General features: G+C 40.5%; 1 protein-coding gene and 2 non-coding genes across 3 annotated transcripts; 1 reads left to right on the top strand and 2 right to left on the bottom strand.

Annotated features, from left to right (window-relative positions):
* The first annotated feature begins 7,711 nt into the window (after window positions 1–7,711).
* On the top strand, window positions 7,712–23,483 carry LOC145910697 (uncharacterized). Its single transcript, XM_082997892.1, has 37 exons — window positions 7,712–7,886; window positions 8,240–8,342; window positions 8,675–9,054; window positions 9,158–9,286; window positions 9,429–9,549; window positions 9,692–9,843; window positions 10,014–10,201; window positions 11,733–11,849; window positions 12,192–12,287; window positions 12,613–12,820; window positions 13,004–13,203; window positions 13,401–13,472; window positions 13,621–13,828; window positions 14,174–14,414; window positions 14,719–14,849; window positions 15,166–15,296; window positions 15,634–15,784; window positions 16,188–16,363; window positions 16,644–16,764; window positions 17,093–17,184; window positions 17,359–17,454; window positions 17,521–17,625; window positions 17,860–17,975; window positions 18,213–18,369; window positions 18,619–18,716; window positions 18,962–19,136; window positions 19,352–19,557; window positions 19,984–20,068; window positions 20,235–20,279; window positions 20,627–20,772; window positions 20,888–21,032; window positions 21,357–21,478; window positions 21,830–21,934; window positions 22,158–22,271; window positions 22,342–22,432; window positions 22,738–22,895; window positions 23,293–23,483. The coding sequence occupies exons 1-37, from the start codon at window positions 7,783–7,785 to the stop codon at window positions 23,368–23,370; spliced, it is 5,163 nt and encodes a 1,720-aa protein (XP_082854018.1). The 5' UTR covers window positions 7,712–7,782; the 3' UTR covers window positions 23,371–23,483.
* LOC145912767 (U5 spliceosomal RNA) lies at window positions 21,596–21,708 on the bottom strand. Its single transcript, XR_014403318.1, has one exon. It is a non-coding gene; the product is annotated as a U5 spliceosomal RNA (small nuclear RNA).
* Window positions 23,484–23,545: 62 nt separating the features above from the next.
* Window positions 23,546–23,658, bottom strand: LOC145912769 (U5 spliceosomal RNA). The gene has a single exon (XR_014403320.1). It is a non-coding gene; the product is annotated as a U5 spliceosomal RNA (small nuclear RNA).
* Window positions 23,659–24,992: the final 1,334 nt, after the last annotated feature.

Here is a 24,992-nt window from a genome sequence, read left to right as displayed (position 1 = left end):
CCACTTTTAGGTTATATTTGATCTCATTTACTGGCATGCTTATTTTGTTGCTGTACCCAAACTGAACGCGCTAAACGCGAGTCTTTAACCTAAATACAAGGTCGGGAGTCTTATGTTAAAGTTTACAATTGTTTTCATACATAGAATTGCAAGGATGTTAAACAAATAAACCGCACTTACATTTTAACAAGTTACATTGTATTTTACCGTTTAGGGGTTCGCCGCGAAGAATGGAGAAATCGAAAACGTTTACCAAGTTGGGTTCTGACTATTTTTAAAAGACCCCACCGCAAAAGGCATGCAGAGCGAGTTTTGCAGGGCATTGTGCTAAAAGACTCGTTAAGGCGAGTCTAAATTTACCATTACTCCAAGAAAGCGCATACAACTCACACCAGTACCTGTTTAAAGACTAGCGTGACGGTGCCGGTTGCAAAACAACAACAGTCCAGTGATTTCATAGCGGTCATTTCACCAAGGAAACGATTTCATACGTTATATGTCGATTGCTAAGCGCTGAGTGATTTGATTAACTGCGCGTCATTCGGGAATTGCCTTTCAGCTGTATCTACTGCTTGTTGGTTCCAAATAACACTTTGTTACAAGGATGATTTTTTTGTCTAAAGTGGTTTTGTTTGGGGTTGAGCTTATTTATTCAGATAATGCCAAGATGCTCACACCGGTTGCTTGAACATTTAGACATTGTTACAAATGATTTGCGCAATTTAGCAGAACAAATAATGTTCAGCCCTTTATTTAAAATTGTGACATTTTATCGTAAAGGGACTTTTCATTTTCCGAATCAATTGCAATGACATAGATTGACACGAACGACTACTATTAAATCTGCATAAATTCGTCATGCGCGGGATCACAATTACGTCCACGAAACTTTCCGCATGTAACGTTGTAATTGACAAAACTGAGACATACGGATATAAATCGCATACTTACGTACATACAACCAGCGCTGTGAGCAGTAAAATGGGCCAAATGATGTTGAAATGAATTAAAAGTAAACGCTCCCTAGCCATTTTGGGGAAAGTCTATAAAAACTCAACCTACAAAGTATTGGCCATAGTCGCGCTGAGAAACAATTAATTCAACACATTTTAATGTTCCATATCGCGTGTGACATACAGAGTAATGCGTTGCTCACGTCATGATAGCTGTGATTCATACAGCACCGATGTGATCATTTTTCATCGTGTTTATTGGGTTCAGTTAGGCGTTACTGGCGCTTTCTAAAACGCAGTCACGGTGTTTTCCACCATCAGCTTTCCTTCCGTATTTGCAGGAAAGAAAAATGCACCAAAAGCCCGGAGAACCGGAGAGCTCCTTTGTCACGTGACGCGTCCCTAATAGGCCCAGGCTTCCGGCCGAATTAAATCTTCGTGACACACGCCAATGCCCTGTGACGTCACAATCAGGCTTTGTGACGTGAAACACGCAGGTTGCAGGGGTTCGTTGACACCGCTCTGAACTATGGGGAGCGGAAAACCAAAGTAACCGAGCAGAAACTAGGGGAAGTGTTCCTGAAATAGTCCGAGCACGAATAATTTCCTCGAATAGATGTAATTTAGATGATAGTAAGCCCTTAAATGACGAAAAGCGTGGTCTTAGGCGGTTGCACAATGCTTGTCACCTTTAATGCAAAAGCAAATCGCATTCGACCGACAAATTTATTAACAAAATGTTTTTTTAAAAGAACAGTAAACCAAAGACTGTTTGATTCTAGTTGAATAAGCGACACTAATGATGTCAAAAGTATAGGGACATGTATATACAAGCCGCATATCAAACAAACACCTTGTTGCAAAACAACACCGAGTTTTTCTGTAAACAACTTTGATCGATCGATGCCTCATTCTTCAATGATTTTGATAGAGAGTAACATTGCGGTATTAACTTTTCTTCGTGATGTTCGCTTGCAAGGTGTGTCTATAGCAAGTCACGTGACACTTTAACTCCTGCGTGTGCGCTTTGCAAAAGGTTGTCTGCGGCGCCAAGTGTTTCTTTGTAAGAGAGCGCACTTGTCCGTTACCGGCGGCGGAAATCAGTAATTACAGGGTTTAAACCGCATGCACTATTGTCTTTGGCAATGATCAGCGTTTATTGGTAAGACAAAAACGTTAACTGTGATTTGAACAGCATTTGCACAAAAGCTGTACATGCTAATATATCAGATCAATATCCCTTAGCCAGTAAGTTGGACCAGCGCTGATGTGAAATGCAAAATCTTCCAAAAAAGCATTTTCGCCTCATCATAATGACTCAGAAATCTCACTGCCTACTCGGCGAATCAAATATGGCAAAACCTTTCAACAATACTAAGTATTAAAAGTTTTTTTGAAACCGCAATTACAGGAATTGGAAATCAGAACTGTTCTAAGAAGCTCAAAACAAAAACGAAACACAAACCCATGAATTCCACCTATTGTTAAGTTAAACTTTCTGCAATTTATCTATCAGAACAAACCAAAATTTACTTTTCGTCTCGTCTGAACTGAACAAACGACCTTCTACTTCCCTGTGTAACACGCACAGGCGGAAAGTTTGGGCATTTTTCCCAGTATAAGCATGTGACAAAGCCTTGTGATATATCTTTAATAATGACTCAAAACACGATTTCTCGCACCTGGCTCCACTTCGAGTTCCTTTAGACAAGCAACAATCTCACAGCGTCATACGAGGAACCGTGTCATTTTTCGAGGGACTCGATTTGCCCAGTCCATGCGGCCTTTTTTGGCCGCCAACACCGGGACTTTATATTTTTGCGCAAGACAAGTTTGTACCGCGAGCATCCCATGCACATCCCGAATTCGCCGAAGCATCCTGCATTCGATTGCACAAACTTCTGCAAAAGTTTTTGGAAGCGGTCTACGGAGTCTATATTCTGCATCACCATGTTTTGTGTGTCGATTTTAAAGTCTATGATACACGGGTTGCCTAAACACGTTTTAAAGAGATGCCGTTTTTAGATCCTTGTTCCCTTATACGTTCACTGCTCACTCGTTAGGTGCACGATCGCGCGAATGCCGGGAACTAAAAGCTTCTGCGCCGAATTTCAAATGTTCTGAACAATATGAACCAAACAAAACGCGTTGTTTTTTTAATTTTGATACAACATGACGCGTAAAGTGCTTTACATTACAAACAGTCAAGCTTGGTGATAAAAAATCTGCGTAACTATACCAGAAAGAGTTTAAAATTAAAATCATATACCAGACCTTCATAGAAGTTCCACCCGATTTGCCCCTGCAATAACGTAATGATACAGACAAGAATGCTGCTCAACTTTACAACACTGCATTAGCTATTCGTTGACAAACAACTGCACACAAAACCCTGCACGCACGCTCTACATCGTCAACGCAACAAACCGGTACAAAAGTAGTTAACCTCAAAACCCAAAAGAAATGCCTATTTTCGACCCAAACATCAGCCTATAATAGCCTTTCCTGCCATTCTCGTCAGACACAATGGACACACGGCACTGCTGGACAACTACATTATAACCACTAATTCCCGCCGCACCTGAAATAAAGGCGCCTGGTGTCAAAACGGATTGTACTGTGTGGCCCATTACTGACCCATTAATAAAGCGCTTGAAGGGAAAAAAGGCGTATTTTGCGGTTGTGCGAGGCGTTCAACTTACATTGTCAGGTGCGCGCTTGCAGAAAACAGGATTCTATATTTAAAAGTTCAATTTCCGCTAACGATTTCTACTCAATTCTCAAAGCCAATTGTTCTATTTAAAACTTCACTTACACCGCGTCAACGTGTTGGAGAAAACAAATGACGATTTCAAAATTATTATGCTGTGAACATCGCAGTCGAAGCGCAAGCTCATCTTTTGCACCTTTCTACTCATTTTAAGGTGAACGCCCTTCAGAAGGAAACGCGCCGAGCATTTCCTGTACATTAGTGACGTCACATCTTCGCCATGCACACGGTCATCTCCCCTGCATAATCGTTTGTGTTTCCGTATAACCTTGTATGTATGTTGGCGCGTCGTCGCTCATTACAATTCCGAACAGACTTTTACCACAACAAATCTCTTTGTCGCTGTTGCTGCGCAACGTGTTGTGTATAGGTCGCCTCTAGGCCGTCTCAAAGCACAAACGTTTCGAGACAGAATGTTGGCTCACTATATAGGTTTCTTAAGTTTTCCGGTCCCAATCGCAATAAAATTTCTATTCAGCAAGTCACTAAAAATTGAATTACTGTCAAGTACGAAGAGTAGCGAGTTGGGAAGCCTGGAAGTTTAATGATATTTTCACTTCCAGGCTTCGAATTGTCAAATAATTGTTATCAAAATGTGAACAGGTAACTTTTTCGAAGGAATAAAACTTCTAAAATGAATGTGCAACGTATGCATTTGTGAAATTTAGGCATTTTCTCAAATATCCTACCATTCTCATCACTTCCCTCCTCCAAATCATTGCCCAGTGTTAGCTAAGAAACTGCTGCTACACAGAATACAACACCGACACCAAAACTGTCAAAATTATGTTGATTAATTTAAACAGTGCATTTCCCCTGACCAGCAAATAGTGACACGTAATTATGATGGTATCCGTCGCAAACACTATATGACGAAGGTGAAACAGCTCAATCGATTTCCGGTTAACCGGTTATTATGATGGTAGGCAATACGTTAGGTAAACTGTGATGTTTGTTACTGGAACAATTTACACACGAGAAAGAAATAATCTTAACGTAACCGCACTGATCAAGGTTATCAGGGTTTGTTGCGTCATCCTATTGATCACGAGGTAATAAAAACAGACTATGTGTTAATAAACGTGTCAAATGTAGCCTGTTTATTATGACCAGTTGTTGATAATTCTGGTTTTGATGCGCGATGCTTACATTGCAGTCATCGGCGGGGACAATTTTCTAGTTGTGTAAGGCATCAGACCTCGTTCGTCAGTTTAAACTCTCACGCCAGTTCTCCGTAACATAATGTCCGTATTTTTTCGCGGTTTACAGCAACTTGTTATAATTGTTGCGCCTTCCAATTTTTTACCAATCACGTGACGCATGTCGTTTTCCCCTTTTTATCATTTTGTGTGATGTTGTGTGACATACGTATAATTTGCGAGACACTAACGAAGTCTCGACGTATGACAGACGAAACGTTTGTTGCATAAACACTCATCTAATTTAATGAAATGTCCAATTTTCCGTTAATTTTACTATGCTTTCTTATGACCTGGCCATTCTAGGAACCTACTGGAACAAACGCGCGCAAATTATTGAATTAGGTGGGAAAACTGTACCATGGAGTAAAATGGAGTGAAATAATTGGTAGTAACATTGAAGGAGCTCTGTTTGCATATACGTGGAAAGAAATCTCCATTTATAATTAAAAGAATGTAAACTATACACTTAATTGGGATATACCTGTAGCATCGAACATAAAAATATTACGAAGAGTACCATTCCACGTCATGCAATGAAACAATGACATTGTGTTGGAACGCAAAGGATGTCGACGCCACATTTCGTAGCGGAAGTCCCAAAGTGCGCTTAGCAAAACACGTGTTAGCTTGTCACCAAATTCTGAATGATATTCTATGTTGACAAGTTGCGCTTCACAGAAATTGACCAACGTGAGTAGGTCACGAGCTTTTCTCCTTTATGGGTTATGTGGCAAGTGAGATGAAAGTCCACAATCAGCCCTTCCGACAATTGCCAGAAATAACAAGCTTGTAATAAATCTGGTTTCAACGTTTTTAAATAGACTCAGCAAAACATAATTCCAACAAAAAATCCGAACGGAATCTCAAAAAGTAATTCTTGGTTATTCACGTTTGTTTTGGTCGCCATTGCCAATATCGCTAAATAAGGTTTGATTTACATGTAAGAAATATTATATGGATACTGATAAGTAGCCTGATCATTTCTTGCTGGTAATGTCACGGCACAATGTAGCAACCGATACAATACAGGTTTGGGCTAATTTTAGTTGGCCGTCAAGGCTTTTACCTTTGACATATGTAGGCCGTCTAATATCAGATGCTCACTATATTTGAACGCATTCGTGTCGTAGTGTCTGGATTTCAAATGTTTACGCAGCATAGGTCAAAATATACATTGCGTTTTGCCAGAACAACTGCTTTATGACCACAAGGAAGCAAGGGCATCATGTATTTCGGATTAATAGGTACACGAGATGACGACGCACTTAAAGTCGGACATTGTAACTTAACAGCAAATTTGTGCGCTTGCCAATAAGCATCCACACAAAGTGATGGAGCAAAGAGAACACAGGCATTACTTCACGCCGCTGGCTCGTTTGCCAACAGCTGACATTCGCCGTTTCTATTTTCAACCCTGCCCTCTGCGTATGACGTCACCGGGCAAACAATTTGAGCATCCGTTCAAATGGCAAACCGCGTTTAATGGAAACGATACGAGTGTTCTGTTAAATTAGCAGCAACAAAATTTTGCCATTGTTTTAGTCTTGATTAAAAGATATTCAAAAATCATTACATATTGTTGCTAAATAGAGCAGCTGTCTATCTTTTAGGTGTTGTTTTAAACGCCTGGTGAACATAATGGGCGTCTGGCATTTGTCATCGTAATCAGCAAGGAAGTGATTGCAACGACCAGGCGGCGCGAGGTCTTTTCTTAAGTTGATAAACTTGCCTCCCGAGCAGTTCTCTGCCATACAACGTATTGCTGTGGACCAAACAAGAACTTGTCAGATGTAAGTCGGTGTTTCCAAACTGAGAATGCGCGTATTTTTCTTTTGGCCTTGGACTAGATTTGGTTGAAGGTGGAAGTTCGTTTTGATGTTATTTTTGATGAGAATGAGGTTATCTACGAACTCGGAAAGGTCATAAACAAATTTATGCGATGAATATTACGGAGAAACAGTAGGTTCACTGGTATCGCAGCCAAGCTATTACGGAGAAACGTACGCATAAAGTACAGAAAAGGCTTTTGTGTTTGGGTAACTGAAAAATAAATGCAAATGGGCGACGACGCCGTTGGCTTCTGTGCAAACGTTCTGCAGTGTTTTCCCAGTGCCAACATTACAGAAACCTTGCCTTTTTTTGCTTAACCCAGGTAATGGTGTTGGACGTGTCAAGTTCAAAACAGTTCTTACGTAATCATCGCAGCTGCTTTAGTCCATACGGAGCCAATCGCGTCATCACCTCAGTTACGTGGCTGTCAGTCACTGGGTAACTAATTTGTGACATGTGTAAAGTCGATGGATGGGAACACGCATGCTATCTTCGCATAGAATGGAAATCCCATCGGGGCTGCAACGTTCGTCGACTAAATTCCAGCTTTTAGTGAGCGAGATACATTGCAATTTATATTGTACTTTTTCTGTAGTTAAGTACAGGTATTGGTCGGTAGTTATTTATTCGAACGGTGATACAATACTTCGCTTACTAAGTGATGGTTTGATTCGACACGTTTAAATTTGCATATAAGAAGAAACTGGTAATTAAAGAGTAAAGGAAGTTGAGGCAATTAAGCGCTGGGTAAAATTGGCGTAACGAGTATGCATTGCGATACGACGATTTTCTTTAAAACTGCCATTGCTGTCAGTGGTTCTCATTGTCACGTCCAATGCCAGTCTTTGTTAATTTCGGATTAAGACGCTTCGAAAGTTTGAAGATTGCCAAAAAAGCATAAAACGAACATGTTTTTGCACCAAGTATACAACGCTTGCTTTATCATTTTAAGGTGTTATAGGCGAATGCTCAGTAAAATAGTGCGTAAAGATTAAATTCGAGTGAAAAAAAACTTTCTGGTTCCACAATGCCGTCCAAGTACCCCGAGGAAGATTTGTATCGCTATGGAAAAGACGATTACGAATTCTCCACCCGTACCAACACGTCACGTGACTTCGCCCGCCAACGGAGGTATGTGGTAGTTTGTGGTGAAATGTGGAAAGTTGTTGAATCCATTTCCAAGACGTTTGAATTCAATTACTGTAATTATTGGAAGCAACATAAATGGCACATTGTCAAACGTGACTATAATATTAATAGTCTTTGTTTTCGCAAATATTTTGTCGTAATTACCTGGAAATTGCCCATAATGGCCGTGGCGATTGTATTTGCCATCAAATTATTGAACAAAGGCTTCAAGGTGTTCCTTATAACTTTAACTTTCAGTGATTAAACTTGTAATTGGTTTAATGTGCTTTGGGAGCAATTAAACTTTTGTGAAAGACTCTTTTATTTAAAATGGTGTTGGGATTTATGATTTGCAGGTTCGGACACGAAGATTGGGACAAAATAATGTCGCAAGTGAGCACACCTCTCAGAGTGAACCAAATTGATCCGGTGCCAAGCAGGAAACTTTCGCCATACGGAGTAAGTCCTTTGTCCGATATCAAAACTGCCTGTCTGTTGTAGTAATTAGTTGAATGCACTAGGGTATTCCGATGTTCATGGGTTGAACATTGGCTTATTGTAACATAAATGGTAATGTTGTTTTCATTGAGCCATTAATTGTGTCGCCAAACACTCAAAACATACGCCTGGGACCGATATTTACACAGCGTTGGTGGTTTTCACTCAACTATACCCTGGCACACGCCGTAGGAACTTAGCTCCAATGGTCACCGCACGCCTTTTGATCCCCAGGGGACTTATAATATTTCCTGCCTTGTTCATGCAACAAAACTCGCATGTGTTCGTTGTAGAATTGCTCATCGAACAGCGATTCGCCGGTGCTCGACCACAATCGCTCGATGCATCGTCACCGTGACCTCAGCACCCCAGTTCGTCACGCTTTGACCTACATGGATGAGTTGGACACCGAAGAGGATTACGGCATGCCGTTGCCACCGCAACCGCGACGCCACAAACGCCATTATGACGTTGGCTACGGCTCAAAACCGTTACCCCAGTACAAGCCCTCGCCTTACAAGTGGGATGAGGATTATGAACATGCCGCGTCATCGTCACGGGCGATGACGTCACGAAGAAACGACATCGACTCTCCACTGCATGACGATTGGTGTGAAGACAAGAAACAAAGGAAAAGGGAGATAACGGATTACACCATGCCTGTGTCGAAAAGGTTTGTCACATGATTTTACATGATCTTAATGGTAAAGGAATACAATACTTCGCTTACTAAATTTTACCATCATTCATTTTTCTGAAAATAGCTGCATTTTTAGACCTCCGCAAGGTGGCGTAGCAGAGGAAGAGGACGCTATCCAGGATGTTGCGTCATACATTGCCAAAAGAAAACAGTTTGCAGTGGAGGACGACGACGACTTGCAGCAACTGACACATCGGAAGTATCAGTAAGTAAAACCTGACAGGAAAATAAATCGTCAGTTTGTGAATTACATCAAGTCTAAACATGATTTATACCAAACCCGCGAATGTAAAGCAAACTTAGTGGAATTTTTACAGAAAATGTTAAATTGGTGTGTTTGTTGGCAGGTACCGGACACGTGGTGACGCTGCACTCGACGAAGAACCGCGTACATATCGGTCACGTGACGACCTGCATCACGCGCCAATGTTCATGATGAAGTTGCGAAGTCACGTCATCTGGGAGAAGGTGAGACTCATAACTATATTCATTTTCATTGGGTTAGAGAGGTGGAGCATAAAAGACACTTTTCATGTAGTTCACTGGGACTTTATTGTACACATGTTTCACAAAGTTGAACTTAAATCTATGTTTCCTCATATTTTTACAGATGTACGTGAAGTTCACTTGCACCATCCGGGGAACTCCCCCGCCCAAGGTCACGTGGTATCACGACATGATTCCGATTGAGCCGATGTTAATGGAACCTGGAAAAGTGAAGATCTCCAACCAGTACGGTGTCTACACACTGGAAATATTCAAGTAACCACCATTGTTTCACTCTCTATGTTATAAATTGGTTCTTTTCTTGAAATCGACATTTAAATGAAGGAACCAAAGTCACCTTGTAAATGTCGATGAACTTATGATTTCCAGGGGAATAACATGTATAATAAGCTGAATGACAACATGTCTAACATCCTTGTGCACAGGGCCACCTTGGAAGACTCTGGCACGTACCGCATATCGGCCCAAAACCACAAGGGGGAGATCTCGAGCTACGCAACGCTGCTGGTGCGTCGCTATGACGACGGCAAGGTCGGTTACTATGACATCAAGTCTGGATACAACATCAGGAAGCCAACCGATTACCCCGACGTCGAGAAGCTCAATGTACCAGGTTAGTGTCTGAGTGACGTCACCATTGCGCATGCGCAAATCGCTTCGAGCGACCCATCTCGCATCGCTTGTGTCACGCGACCTTTTTATGGTTAATCTTGGAATTAGATTAGACGCTTTGCATGATGGTCACAGAATCAAAACAAGGTATATTGTGGAACCCGAGTTAATTTATTTTTTATCAATAAATTTAGGAGCAGACATTGGTTGAGAGTTCAGGAATTAGATTTGAATTAAGCCTTGCTCAGCACATTGCACAGAAAGCTCTAAAATTTTTGTTTATTTTCGATGTCGTTCCTGGTAAGACTTGCCAGCTTTAGCTTGAAAGGATCTTGCAGCTCCACATATGTGCTGTGAGGAAAACTTAAGTCAGATTACAAATATAACACAGACTTACAGTTAGTTTTGACAGTTGAAAAGCTGCTTATTTAAAATCTTCATGTCTCTGCACACACTCCATGTACTCTTCATCATCATATTCATCATTCATGTGATCTCGCCCTGCAACACGGTAAGTGATTTTCATGTGACCATAATTTCATTTCATGGGCATGTATGTGTGTGAATGATCTTTAACATGCCGCTTTTTTTCCAGAGGCAAGCGAAAACGGGAAAGAACATGACATTGATGAGGTACGAGCTGACGTAAGTCATGCGTCATCGAAATCTGTGACGTTCAACGTGGCCGAGCCGGAGATTGGGGAAAAGAAAGCCGACGTTACTCATACGTCACAAGCTGTGACGTACAAAGGGGCGAGTGCAGAAAAGGCGCAGGGAAAGTTCGAGAGCGTTCTAGAGTTACGAATTCCCGCCAAAACCGAGACGCACAATTACGTCATAGTCAAAGAAAATGTCATCAATCCAATTCGTTCAAGCCGCAACCAATCAGATACCGAGGAAGTTGATTCCGTGGCGGTAAGAAAAGGGCTGAGTATTGGCAAAGGTAAAATCGATGATATCAGTCAGTGCCTTTCCGAAATTTTATCTAATGACGTCACAACAAAACGCAACAATGACGTCACTGAGAATGTGGTAAGCGAAGAAGTTATCTCGAAGACCGAGAGAACGAGAATGGAAGAGGTTGAAGCAGAAAATCAAGTATCGTAGAAAACAGAGCCCCAACTCGGGTGGAAGCGAGATGGTTTGAAAAGAACTCGAAGAATTCGTTTATTGCCGATATTGACGATCGTCTGCCGTGTTTAATTTTCTTGTCATAAATATTATTATTTTCAGTTGTAATGTGTGGGATTGTGTCACATATTTTCACGCTTCTGTTGTTTTTTTGTTGTTTCAACGTGTTGTTTATGGAAAGAAAAGGCTTGGAAAGATGGTGTTTATGTTAGTTTAAAACAGTCTACAGCTAATAGGCGCTTGTTGTCCAAACAAAACGTCTGGGAGTAATCAATTCCTGTATTTCCTTAAATTCCAATATATCGATATTGTTGTAAATATGAGAAACGCTTTGGCTTTGCAAACCACATGGGTTAAGTGCCACGAAATTCTGTTTAAACCCGGGGTTTCAACAATATTAGGTTATCCACGATTTGTCAGCCGACTCTACAACAAGAAAGTGACAGAAGGTGGCGCTGTTGTGATGACGTGTGAAGTAAGTGGAAGGCCTTCACCCGAGGTGTTTTGGACTCTCAACGGTAAGTTCTTGTTCACCATTTAACCTTCTAGGGTTCAATACACTTGTATCGTTTTTTAAATTTTATTTGTATGATTTAGAAAAAATAAATTATATTATTACTGATAGTATTTTGCATCAAAAACAGTGGGATTCCTAGATGTATTTAAAAGGAAATGAAACTTTTCCATTATCAGAGCGTAAAAGTTAATGGGTGAAAAGTGTTCAGTCTTTCTCCATTAGTAACTGAATTTTATGTGTTAAGTGCAAGGGCAAGTTTTAAAGCTGGAATTATTCTCATCACTGTTAAAAAAACTAAATCTTTACTACCTCGTTCCTGACTAAACTAACAACTTATTTTTAGGTCGTAACCTTGACAACAAGATCAACCACGTCCAGACAGAATTCGATGGGAAAGTTGCTTCGCTTACAATCCTTAAGGCTTACACAGATGACGAGGGTAGGTTGGAACAGATCAAATTAAAATTAAACAGGAATTCTGGGCTAATGTTGCGCTCCCGCGTATCTTAAACTTAAGAACCAGTAAGTTATCATAACACGGCAAGGAAAAATACCCTAGATTGCCAAGAAATAATTTGAAAAGGTGAGAAAAAGTTTTTCATCTACTGGTGTGTGTTTAATCTGCAATTTTTTAAGATGCTTATTTAGCGAAACATGTATTCTTGAAAATAAATGCGTTGACATCAGGCTATTTGATGTTGTAACTTAATCTCATGCATCATAAGCGAGGTTTTGGAAACTTAAAAGTGAACTAAACGTTGTAGGAGAGTATGTCTGTCGGGCTTACAACTCATGTGGTGCATCGACGTCACGTTGCTTCTTAAGTGTGCTTGGAGCCAACGCACCTCCTTCAGCCCCGACTGACGTGCAATTTGGTGACGTCACTCGTAATTACGTGGTTCTGAGCTGGAAACCTCCAGGTTATCGTGGACATTTCGGTGGAGCACCAGTAGAGGGATATTGGATTGAAAAGTAAGTTGTTTTCTAGAATATTGGCTGTTTTTCGACTGGTTTCTGCGTAACATTCTTTTATAATGTACTGGTTTCGTTAATGCTTGCAGCACCCTGCCTTCAACATCAGATTTCTTTTGACAAATTATTCCATAGTGCGAATAAAGATCATCCTTTCTCAATTCTAATCCAGCTTTTTGCCAGGGTCGAGGCTGGTTCGAACATTTGGAAACGAGCTACTTCCAAACCAGTGGCTCTTACCAAAACCCCTGTGGCCGATCTGACCGAAGGTAGCGCCTACTTCTTTAGAATTCGTGCCTACAACCGATGGGGAAAAGGCCCATCTTCACTCCCTGTGGGACCGGTGGCCATGCGGGACCCTGGAACCCCACGACTTGACGTCGGTAAGTCCATTTACATATAAAGACAAAAACTACTATCAGGTTTATTTTTGTATTTTTGGAAGAGCGTCGTTTTATTGTTTTTTGGTCACTATAATTAAAACAGGGGTTGTCTAATAATGGCACAAGAGACATCCCAAAGATTTTGGTGTCTGTTCTACTTCTTACTTACATTTTGACTTCTGTTTGCTTCCATTCAGAACTAATGGACTTGGTCTCACCGGAAACTGACGACATTCTTGTTGAAGAAGAAGACGCCAGTGATGTACCAGGTAATATGCAAAACGAATTTAAAAAATACTAATGTTTTTATTTTTAATAATACGATAAAATTTATTTGTTTATTGTTGTTTTTCTGAAAAAAATGTTTTTTTTGAAACGAATAAATTTGTAAAGTCACATTAATATGTTGCGTTGAAGGCATTCCTACCGACACACAGGCAACACTCACACCAAGCGGAGACTGTGTTTGCGTTCAGTGGGTGGCACCAGAGAGCAACGATGCAGACGGTTACCACATCGAATACAGTGACGCAGAATGCTTTGACTGGCGACGCGTAACCAGTGACCCGTTGCAAACCACTGATCCGTATCCAGTCATGGGTCTGCAAAATGGAAAAAGTTACAAGTAAACAACACACATTTTTATAGCCAAGTTTCACAAAGTTTCTTTCGACTTACCTTCAAAACCTGTATAGGACACGAGCGTTTATTGAGTAAATACTGCTACGTATAAAAGTACACATTAATAACAATATGCTTGTAATTATGAGGCAGATTTGTATCACTTGACTCTTCAATAAGGAAACTGCCAGTTTGTCGCTTCGCGACATTTTGTTGTAAAACACCCCCATATACATACTTTATCACCGCAGAATGTTCCGCTATGAAGTTTTATGAATTCAACTATAAAGGACTCGTTTCATGAAAGCCACCTTAAGCTACATAACTCGATTCCAAACTACTATTCTAGGTTCCGCGTGTTGGCTGTAAACGGAGCTGGTGCAAGCGAACCAAGCGATTTGACCGAGGCCGTGACCATAAGCTCGACTGAGAAAGACAACTTCTCGCAGTTGAACGATCAGGAAGAGGTTGATTTTGTGAAGGCAGGGTCCGAGGAATGTTTCCAACAGGAAAAAGTCGAGACTAGACGCAAAGAGAACGTAAAGCACAGAGGAGCTCCTACGCCACCTAGGGAAGTCGAAGCATTAAAGGTATGAAAGGAATGGGAGTTCCTGACGCTTTTAATTTCAGTTCTATATGTGGATAATTGTCCTTCGGAACTTTTGGTGAAGTTTCCATAAACTAAGAGAAGCCAATTCGACTCGTTATAAACCTGTCAACCACGATTTTATAATGCAAAGCCAGATGTATTGCCCACAATATAAGAAAATGATTCAAACTTTGATGGCACTTCTTTAGTTGACCATAGTGGCATGTATTCAGGTGCAAGCGTAAAAAATGTCGCTCTAGTTAATGTATTTTGCTATTTATTATGTTGTTTGTGTTATTATGCAGGCAACTCGTGAGTTTATTGAGGTTGGCTGGATCCCACCAGCGCACTCTGGTGGCGAACAAGTTCGCTATTACGTCGAATATCTGTTGCTTGGCTCTGATGTATGGACTGCCGCCAACCACACACCAGTCAGGTGAGAATCGTATAGCCTCAATCTCATGTGAAAAATATTTCGTAAATTTATAATATTTTTAATGATTATTCAAGGCTGAATAATCCTGCCTTACTTGGTTTAAACGGTTTTGTCGACGGAATTTGCATTATATTTTATTTAATTTTCCTGTTATCGTTGTATCTTTGTACACATGTATTTAGCATTCAAGTATTGTTAAGTTCCAACAAACATACACAAATTTCTTTGGAATCGTAACTTTTCTGTTAAATGTAAACAAATATTATACATTACTATGATTTTAGCTCATAGGTGAATCATCCGAGTTATTTTACAGATACACCCGATATCCGGTTGGAGGTCTTTCCTCTGGTGAAAGATATATGTTCAGGGTGAGAGCTGTTAATAGCAACGGAACAAGTCCGTTTTCAGAACCCAGCGAAGCTGTTCTTGCAAGCGACGGAATTAGTAAGTCTTTCTAAGAAACAATAATTCTAATGTAACAGTCGTTTGCCCAAGAATGCAATGAATTTTATACAACTAGTAATGTTCCCGGTTCCAAATTTTCCGGATAATTTTCATCAAATCCGGCCGGGTAATTTTAATCCGACAGTTTGCTTGCCCCAATTGAAAATTGTATTTTTCCAAGGTGGCAAATATTTGACATCTGAAAGTGTGATTTGTTAATACCTTATCACTAATAAGAGTAAGGCGTATACAACTCTGCGACCACAAAGTATTTATTTTACTTACCCTGTAATTCTGTCACTCCTCACTGCTTATTTTTAAAACCACTTAATTTTAGAACCCCCAAACTGGTGGGGAGGTGTGCAAGGGTTGTTCCGCGTGGCTGACGACAACGGCAAGCCATGCGTGACAAAGAACTCGATCAAAGTTTGTTGGGAGGCACCGAAAAGTGATGGAGGTTCGAACATTACTGGTTATTTCCTGGAGAGGTAAGATGGACATTAAGGATTACTTGAAATGATTGTCGTAAATGCCAACAATTATCATCGTACACTTCTTGTCGGATTTTACTGCTTAGATTTTAGTACCTACTAACTACTTTCGCGTGCGCTATCTGTGGTGTATGCATACACACTACATGTACGTGTGTGTGGGAGAATAACACAAAACCTTTATTTTCATTTCTTTCATTTTTGGCGAATGCTAGAAAAAAACATAAACAGCATTTGAGTTGAACTTTAGCACATTGCAGTTGCAAGTATTGTGACTGTGATTTTCATTCAAATTTTGATCACGTTTCTGCCTTTTATTCGCTATAACATAATCTCTTTTCCTACCAACCTTTTACTTTAACCCTACCATCTGTTTCTCTCTCTTTCCTCGTGCCTGCAGTCGTCCAGCCGGAGGAAAGTTTAAGCCTGTGAACAACAAAGCTCTCACACAGCGCCATTTTACTGTGGGTGATTTAAACCCTGGGGAATTTTTCGAGTTCCGGGTTCGAGCTTGCAACATTGCCGGCTTCGGGGAGTGGAAAATGTTACCCGGGGAAATTCAAGCCAAGGAACCAGGTCTGAGGAACTTTTCCGTCGACTATTCCTTCCCTTTTCTCATTTGAAATAAGAAGCTTTAGGTTTCGTGTGAAGTTTTATTAGGTGGTTTCTCCTTTTCTATTCAGTTGATTTAAACTTGCTGTACTTTCGCTTTACAAACAAGTTCCTCGAAGCAGACTGTTACAAAATAAGGGTTAGATATTTATTAAAACCTCCAACTTACTGATTGAGAACATTGCTGTCCAATATTTACTAATTACAATTTTTGTGTGTATAAATGAAGTGATTCTGTTTACAGATCGCCCTAACGAACCAACCGATGTCACCATCGTTAAGCTTACTGAAGATTACGTGGATTTGACGTGGAAAAAACCTTCGAACATGGGATACGGCGAGTTTCTTGGCTATCTTGTCGAACGGTAGGAATGTTTCCGTTTGTCTAAGATACTATTAGATGTAAGCAAGCTATAATCCCTTTTTAATACGTCCTAATTCACCAACCATTAAAACTTTGCAACATGTTTTATGCCGTTTGCTTTTGCTCATACTTGTTGTCTCTTAATTATTATTCCAATAAACGTTGGTTTCCAATAAACACTTTAGAAACTAAGTGCCAGAAGAGCAATTCTGATTAATTATTATTGTTTCTTCGTTTGCTTTCAGTTTTTGTCTCTTTAAATCGTACCACTAACTACTCCTATATCCGTCATAAAATCGCATCAACTCAAAACCCTTACGAATTTACAGACGCAAGGAAAATTCGGAACACTGGCTTCCGTGTAACAAACTCCCTGAACAAGTGAAGCAGGAAAAGTACACTGTTGGAGGTCTGGTCAGAGGTAATGTGGCCTTATTTGTACAAATATGGAATTGAAGATTATTGGCACTATTAGCATAATGAATCCATTACATCGCTGATATGAAGCTCGAATTAAAAAGCACATAACTTACCACATTGTTTCCATCAACAAGATTTCAATATTGTATCATTACTTTCACTTTTGTCTTTTTAGGTCAAACCTACTTCTTTCGAGTGCGAGCTGTCAATCAAATTGGGGAGGGAGTGCCCTCGCTCCAATCATGTTACGTCACGCCCGGAGAACCGTGGGGTAAGATTTTTGGTTGTTTGTTTTATCTTAAGCAAATTTACCGACTAAACGTGGTGCAATCTTAAGATGACGTCAACGAACGTCAGGAGTTGATCCGGGAAATAGCGAGGAAGAAAAGAGAAGCGGAGTTGGAGAGGATTCGACTCCTGGAGGAGAAGGAACGAAAAGAAGGTAAAGGGCCTTTTTTACTTTTACTTAAAATAAACAAAGTATAAATTTGTCCTAAACCATCCCAATTAAAAATCTAATCATAAATAATGCTGATATTGTTTTTTCGATTAAGACCATTTTTGCCAATTTGTTTGAAGTAAGATCAATATGCGAGGCTTAATCCACATTTACAGATATATAAACCAATTAAAACCTTCCTACTTTCTAATAGTCATCTCAATCCATTTTTTCCAGCATTCGTGTTTAAGATAGAGGACTGCTTCACGCAAGTTGGAGGAAAAGGTTTTTTCGAATGCAAAGTAAAAGATCCCAAGACCAAAGTCACTTGGTTCTTCGGCAACAACAGAGAGGTGGGTTTGTGTTTGACATCAGTCAACATTTTTACGCTTTAAAATCCTTAGTTCTATGTCGATTGCTTTGTTATGTATTGACGTGCATCCAAACCAACGTGGAAATTAAGCATGCATTTGTTTTCTGCTATAGTTATAGTTCACTAAATCTTTGTGAACTAAGTATTAGAAACGAACGTACCAAGGCGGTTGTGAACCTACAGTACTTTCAATATTTCATGATATAATTTTGTGCAGACTCAAGTCACCCCCACTGGCAAATATGACATCATCAGCGTGGGAACAATCCGCTCTCTCATAATAAACGACTGTCAAGCTGATGATGTCCAGGTTGTTCACTGCGTGGCGCTATACAACGGGTGCACCGCCACTGCGGACCTTGTGGTCGGAGATAGTGAGTTTGGACGTTCTTTCAAACACATTTAAAGCTTTTGTGAAAAGGAATTTTGCTTTTCAATGACAAATATTCCAATGAAGTCATTAGATTAAAATAAAATAAAACTGAGACATTCTAAATTTATCGAAATCATACTTTACTAGAAATTTTGTTTGAGGTCAAAAATTACCTTTAAACCCCTGTGTGATGACATTAAGGTTTGATTTGTGATGTGTTTTCTATACATTGTAACATATGTTTTTGCAGTGGAGCCGGCTCATTTCGTTCGCACTCCAAAGGATGTTCGAATAAGAACAGGAGAGACAGCTGTTTTCGACTGCGTCTTCACCAAGCAACATGTTAAGGTAAAATAAGAACGCCCCACTCGGAATCCACAAAAATCCACGAAGATATTTGTTAGATGATTTTCCTATAAAGAATATTACACTAATATAAAGAATAAATGTCAAAGTCTGACAATACAACACGTACAGAATCAGCACAAAATGGAATACAAACTGGCGAAGTTCCATCCCCTTATATAAGACATATTTCAACACATCACTGTTGCAAATGATCAAAATTCTTCATACGTTTTTTATTGCTCCAGATCGAATGGTTCAAAAATGATTTGCCGCTGGATATGAACGAACCCCGTTACGAGTTTGTCACACAAGGTGGCGCCCGTTCTCTCATTATACATGACGTCACTTCTGATGACATAGCCATGTACCACCTGACGGGTCTCGGTGGATCCTACACTGCTAATCTAGTTGTGGATGGTGGTAAGCCAGTTTGTCCTTGTCACCCTTGTAGGAGTGTTGTTTGTATTTTCTTTCTTAAAGCAGGTTGCATGTAGGAATGCATGTGAGATTATTTAGGATTTATTCATGTTTTTCTGGTGATAACAATCAAAAAAGGTCATGTTTACTGCACGTTTAGGTTGTTTTTCACTTATGTTTTCTTGCCTGGACAAGTTTCAAACAACTTTCATCTTTAGTTCTTCCTGTGAAATTCAACGAAAAGCTTCGCGACACCGAGCTCAATTATGACGTCACTATGGCGACATTCGAGTGTCTCGCCGAACCCTCCCCGCTCTTCGATGGGCGCATACCCCCGTGTCAGTGGTACCATGGCAACGAGCTTATTGACTCCGGAGACGAACGATACGAGCTTGTATCGGTCGGAAATAAACACTCCCTCAAGGTAGACATTTTCCACTTTTGACAAATAAAACTTTTGAACCCCTGTTTTCTTTATGGCCAACTAAGACTTTGTAACAGACTTTCTAACAATTCCCGCAAATAATCCTCGAACAAACGACTAAGGATTACTTGCAGGCATTATCCCAATTTTGAAGTTAAAATTGAGACAGTTAAAGGTTTACGCACCAGGGTTACGGAAAGAATATTTTTCCCCTAGGCCGTGAAGGCAAGGGAGGTCTAGATTATAAATGGTTTGCTGGTCGACAAGGCTTTGTGGCTAGAAGGTTGCCATACATCACTTACCAGACGAAAAGATTTAAACGTTTTTCTTGTTGACGTTCTTGCATGGTATTCCTTACTCGCGGTTTCGTTCAAAAGGACGAGGAGAACATTGTTCCGAAAATTTAAACTCAATGTTTGCTCGCAGATCATTAAGCCGACCTTTGAAGATAACGGCCCGATCACGTGCATCGTGGGTGGAGGAAAAACTCTCTGCAACATCCACGTTGAAAGTAAAAAACGAAATAAAAAGATAATTGCAAATGAAAGTTATTTGCTGCACAGTGCCAACGAATCACTTTTTAGAAAAAATACATTGTCACAATATGGCACGAAGTAGCGTAAACGACAGATGATCGATCAATGTGAAAAGTTATCTAATTTGTGTGTTTATTTTAGAACCTCCACCACCGCCGCCTAAACCCGCCAAAGCCGAGGATTACAGTGAGTCTTGCTTTACAACTTTGATAATGTTTTGGAATCACGAGCTGAATTTCAGCGCTTTAGCCAGGCGATAGCTTTGGGCTTTATGTGTAGCAACAGTAAATTAAGATTCTTTGTATCTTTGTTGAATCATTTTACGAAATATAAAAAAAAATTGTTCCGTTCTGCAAATGTAAGACCGTAGGGGGCAGTTTTCAAAAAGTACGAATTTTCGCTTCAAAACAATAATTTAAAAAACGTAACACGGTTTTTAGTTCTTTTCTCATACTGTAAAGCTTTTTAGATACAGTTTTCAAATGCTTTTTCGTTTAACCCGTCATATTAACTTATCTTGTGTGTTTCTCCAGTCATCAACTTTCAGCAAGGTCTTCGCGCCGAAGCACTTTCTAATGCCGTTCGACTTTTCTGCGTTGTCACGAAACTGAGTAACGATGCACACATTATCTGGTATCACAACAACAACGAGATCCCGGTTGATGATGAACAGTACAAGGTACCTTAGCCAGAGTATCACATTTTGGCAAAATTTGTTTGACTTATGCCAATAATTATTATGATGTTTGTAGCAAAAAACAACTGTGTGTACTTACATCTGTTTTACGTCATAGTGTTACAATGATGTGGAAACCGGTTTGGTTTCTTTGCTAATCTCACCAATATCACGTGAGCATGCTGGAGGAAAGTTCACTTGCGAGTTCATAACCCCACTCTCGACCTTTGACACCAAGGTCAACTTTGAGTTCGACGATGACGGTGGGTTTAGTTATATTGGTTTAAATGATTGATAAAAATATTCGAAAAGAATACAAACCTTAGAGCGAAATGTTCGTGAGGGTCAGTGCGACTAACAGTCACAGCCGTACTGGCCAAGATTACTCTGTATATGTTTTCAATATAGGGCAAAGAATATAAGTTGTCATTTTTCGATTCCAAGAGTTTCCCCTTTTCCAAAGTGTCGGTCAGTAGACCAGTAAATGTAGTGAGGACTTATTAGAATCGCTAAATTGGTGAAATTTGGGTGTGTTTCATCCTAAGTTTGTGAAGTTGCGTTTACGCATCTATATATTCAACCACCAGAGTTTGAAAAGATTATGTCGGAAGCTGCTCGACTTCTTCAAGAAGAGGAGGATGAACGGAAAGGGAGGCAGGAGGAGAGGAAAAGGAAGAAAGAGGAACGACTTCGTGGTGATCACGATAATGTACGTACACCCCTTGTATATTACAACTATCCGAAAACTAAAGTTTGGAGAATAATCATCAGGTGTGCCACATACTAAAAAACAAAGAGCCGACAGTTCTGCATTATATTTTAATAAACCTCGCCAGAGCGAGGTAGAAAAATTCGAAAAGACTCATTGAAATGTTCCTCCCCACGGAAATCTTTAGTAAAAGGCGAAAGATTTATGCGTGTGAAGAGAAACCAGAGTGAACTCTTCAAATACGCGACTCGAACCTATCAAAAAAATATTATTTCCTGTTCGTGGTCTTCGAAAACGTTGGATGAACGTTTTCGAATTAGACCAAATTTTAAAGGGGTGGTAACTTTTCAGGCAACGGTGACAGACACACCATTGGCTAAATCTGAGCCAATCGCCATTGAGGAGGGTGTACAGTATGACGTCACAAACGACGGAATGCTTAAATTTATGGTCAAGGTAAGATCTTCGCTTGAGCAAGGTTATTTCGATAATGCCGTTGAGATGTTTTTTTCCGTTGTGTTTTGTGCCTAACTGGATACTTTCCCGGATTTTCTAAATACTGGAAAAATATTCCTTGAGAAATATTTTTTGAAATTATTGCTACAAATAACCCCTGCATAAAATGGCAGCATTTGTATTTCGTCTTTCCATTGAGCTTTAAATTTTGATACTATCGAAGGTAAATTCCGTTGGCGAGCAATCCGAAGTGACGTGGTTAAAAGACAGCATGCCGATCGACGACGAGCGTTACGTCATGGTCAGTGATGACGTCAGCGTGACTCTTTTGATCAAGGTTCGCTATATTTTCTTTTTGTCTGTGGTCACAAGCAATGCGATTATTAACATTTGATCTTTGTTTCAAGGAACCTTGCGCCGATGACGCCGGAACCTTTACTTGTCAAATTAAATCCGACCAATCACAAGCCGAAGCTAGTGCTGACGTCACCGGAAAAGGTGTGATAACTATTTGTAATAAGTTCGAAAACAGGCCGCATGGTAATCGTACGCACTGAAAATAGTTCATTGTTCGAACAACTTGATGCAGCAATATATCAGCTCTGTTGGTCTCTTGACTTGCGTTATTAACTATAATTAAATTGTCTCTCGAAATTGTAATCACTTTACTCAGCATCATGCCAAGCAACGGCGTTGGAAAATGTCAGGGCATTTAGTGAAATCCAAAAACAAATGTGCAAATCCCATGACGGAAAACCTCAAGAACGAACTTTGAGGTTGATCGCTCGTATTATATTGTACAGTGTTCAAGCAACTTCTGCTTAAAAGTGCCGACATTCGAACCTCTCTCCCAAATGACGTCACAAAAGACCACGATGCCGTTATAGAACCAGAACAATCGGGAGAAATAATGGAAGAGGCGGAGATTCTCGAGCGAGATGACGACGACTTGGAAGTCCCGGTGAGTTTCATTACTAAAAATAAAAAACGAGCGATCAAAAAGTTGTCGGGTCTTGGTTTTTGAACGCGAAAATTTACATGAAATTTGCTGTGGTGGTAGATCTGATGTTAATGCTTTAGGGCAGTGCTTCCCAAACTTTTTCAGTTCGCGACCCACTTTTAATGCAAGTTTTATTGTGCGACCCACAATAAGATATGACCAAACGTGATCTAATAGAAAACTGTAACATTTAGAAATGCTTCGCGACCCACTGGTTGGGAAGCACTGCTTTAGGGTATGCAGGTCCTTCAAATTGACGCGGTGGCAATGAAACATGTTTTGTTATCTAATTACCATGTTATCTCTTTGTATAATTAAGTGCGTTTTTTTCTGCAAGTACCAACGTGTTGTTATTTAGGTTGCCAACACTTCCGACGACCAAGTTGTGACACCTGATGACGCAGGAAACGACTGTGACGTCACAGAGGATGAATAGGTTGTTTGTCATAAAGTTACATGCGTAAATCAAGTGAAAAAATGTTACAATTACCTTTTGGTGTTTAATTACTGTATACAAGCTTTTGTGTTATCTGATTACCCAATAAAATTGAGACCTGCTGTAAACATTGAATACCAATAGCAGACAATGCAGGTAAATTGACAGATTGTTAACCTCGCCAGAGCGAGGTAGAAAAATTCGCAAAGACTCATTGAAATGTTCCTCCCCACGGAAATCTTTAGTAAAAGGCGAAAGATTTATGCGTGTGAAGAGAAACCAGAGTAACAGCAGGGGGGTATCAGAAATTCTCCAATGACGCAGTACTCACCTTCCGTTTGTGGTGCCCACGCCGGTCATAAGGGCAATAAGGGGTCATAATATCAATACACGTGATCTGATGCGGCCATTCGTTAGGACTTGTTGACATTTGTTCTTGGTCAGTTACAACCAAGTCATTTGCCATGTGAATCACGGCGCATCGGCGTTCTCAAGGCCCAACGTCGGTACCACGTAAACACACTGTGACGTCATAAGGCAAACACAACAGGCACTTGTTGACGCTCCACGCATGAATGACTAGGGAGGACAAGGCTGGCCTTCAGGTCAGAGGGCGTTTTAGCAATTTTATTGAGTGGGTTCGACTAAACGCATGCAAATGGTGCTGTTGGCAGGAAACCATGTCACGTGATGTCGACCCTGACGCGCAATGTGATACGTGACGTCACACTTGAGTAGACACAGTTCTGTTCACTCGAACCTTACGGGATTAGCGCCCGCATTAAGTCATCCGTCGCCTTAAACTACATGTTTAATGCTTGTATTTCAGTCCAGTACCGCGATTCGATGTAAACTTGAACTAATGCCCTGCTGGGTTTTGTTTCGCGCAATTTAGCACTGAAAACACGCACCGACGAACTGTTCAAACAATAAACACTTATTCGACCAACGCCATACTTCAAACCTCCGCGTTACTGAATAAATACTCAAGGGCCAGAGCAAGCATCGTCGTCGCATATTAATTTACGTCATCAAGCTAAAACGGGGCATGCCACAGATGCCTCGGCGAAACCGTAGTTAACCTTTTGTGAGACCTATTGTATGGAGGCCTTTACGCATTCCCGCCCATGAATGTCTTCGCCATGCAAACTATTGTCAGAGTTGCAATAGTAGCTGCTCATTGGACCGTTTGGGGCAATGGTTGCCGATTACCTAACAAAGACCACAGAGCTGCGGTTTGCCTTTCCTCGGGGCGCTCTGCAAACGTACAGCAGTCAGTCCGCCTGCTTGTAGCAGTAATGCACTGGCGACAAGGGTTTTTTCTGCAGCCGCTACTGATTTGCTTCAAAGCGGCGCCACCCGCTTTTTCGCAAGCTGTCGCAAAGCATTTGCGTCCACAACAGCGACGACACTGCTCCAGGGCTTGAGATTGTGTTGTTGACAAAATGCAAGTTTCTAAACTTGCTCGAAACAGGAACAGCGTTTAGAAAAAGGATCTAAGATTATGCTTTCAGTTGAAAATACAGGAAAGTTACCGAGTCAGAAACTTTTGTAGTAGCTTATGTTAAAATCAATATTAAAATACTTGCAGGGCGGCAGCAGCAGATGAGTTCAGTCGTCGC

Source organism: Ascidia mentula, chromosome 8, assembly GCF_947561715.1.
Source record: "Ascidia mentula chromosome 8, kaAscMent1.1, whole genome shotgun sequence".
NCBI classification, from domain to species: domain Eukaryota; kingdom Metazoa; phylum Chordata; class Ascidiacea; order Phlebobranchia; family Ascidiidae; genus Ascidia; species Ascidia mentula.
This window is presented reverse-complemented; position numbering and strand designations above follow the sequence as displayed.

Bases quoted from the DNA above. Each gene is read 5' to 3' on its own strand.
- LOC145910697 (XM_082997892.1), top strand. From the start codon at position 7,783: ATGCCGTCCAAGTACCCCGAGGAAGATTTGTATCGCTATGGAAAAGAC. The intron at 8,343-8,674 runs GTAAGTCCTTTG...TGTTCGTTGTAG, and splicing joins GGAAACTTTCGCCATACGGA to AATTGCTCATCGAACAGCGA. The intron at 11,850-12,191 runs GTAAGTTCTTGT...ACTTATTTTTAG, and splicing joins GGTGTTTTGGACTCTCAACG to GTCGTAACCTTGACAACAAG.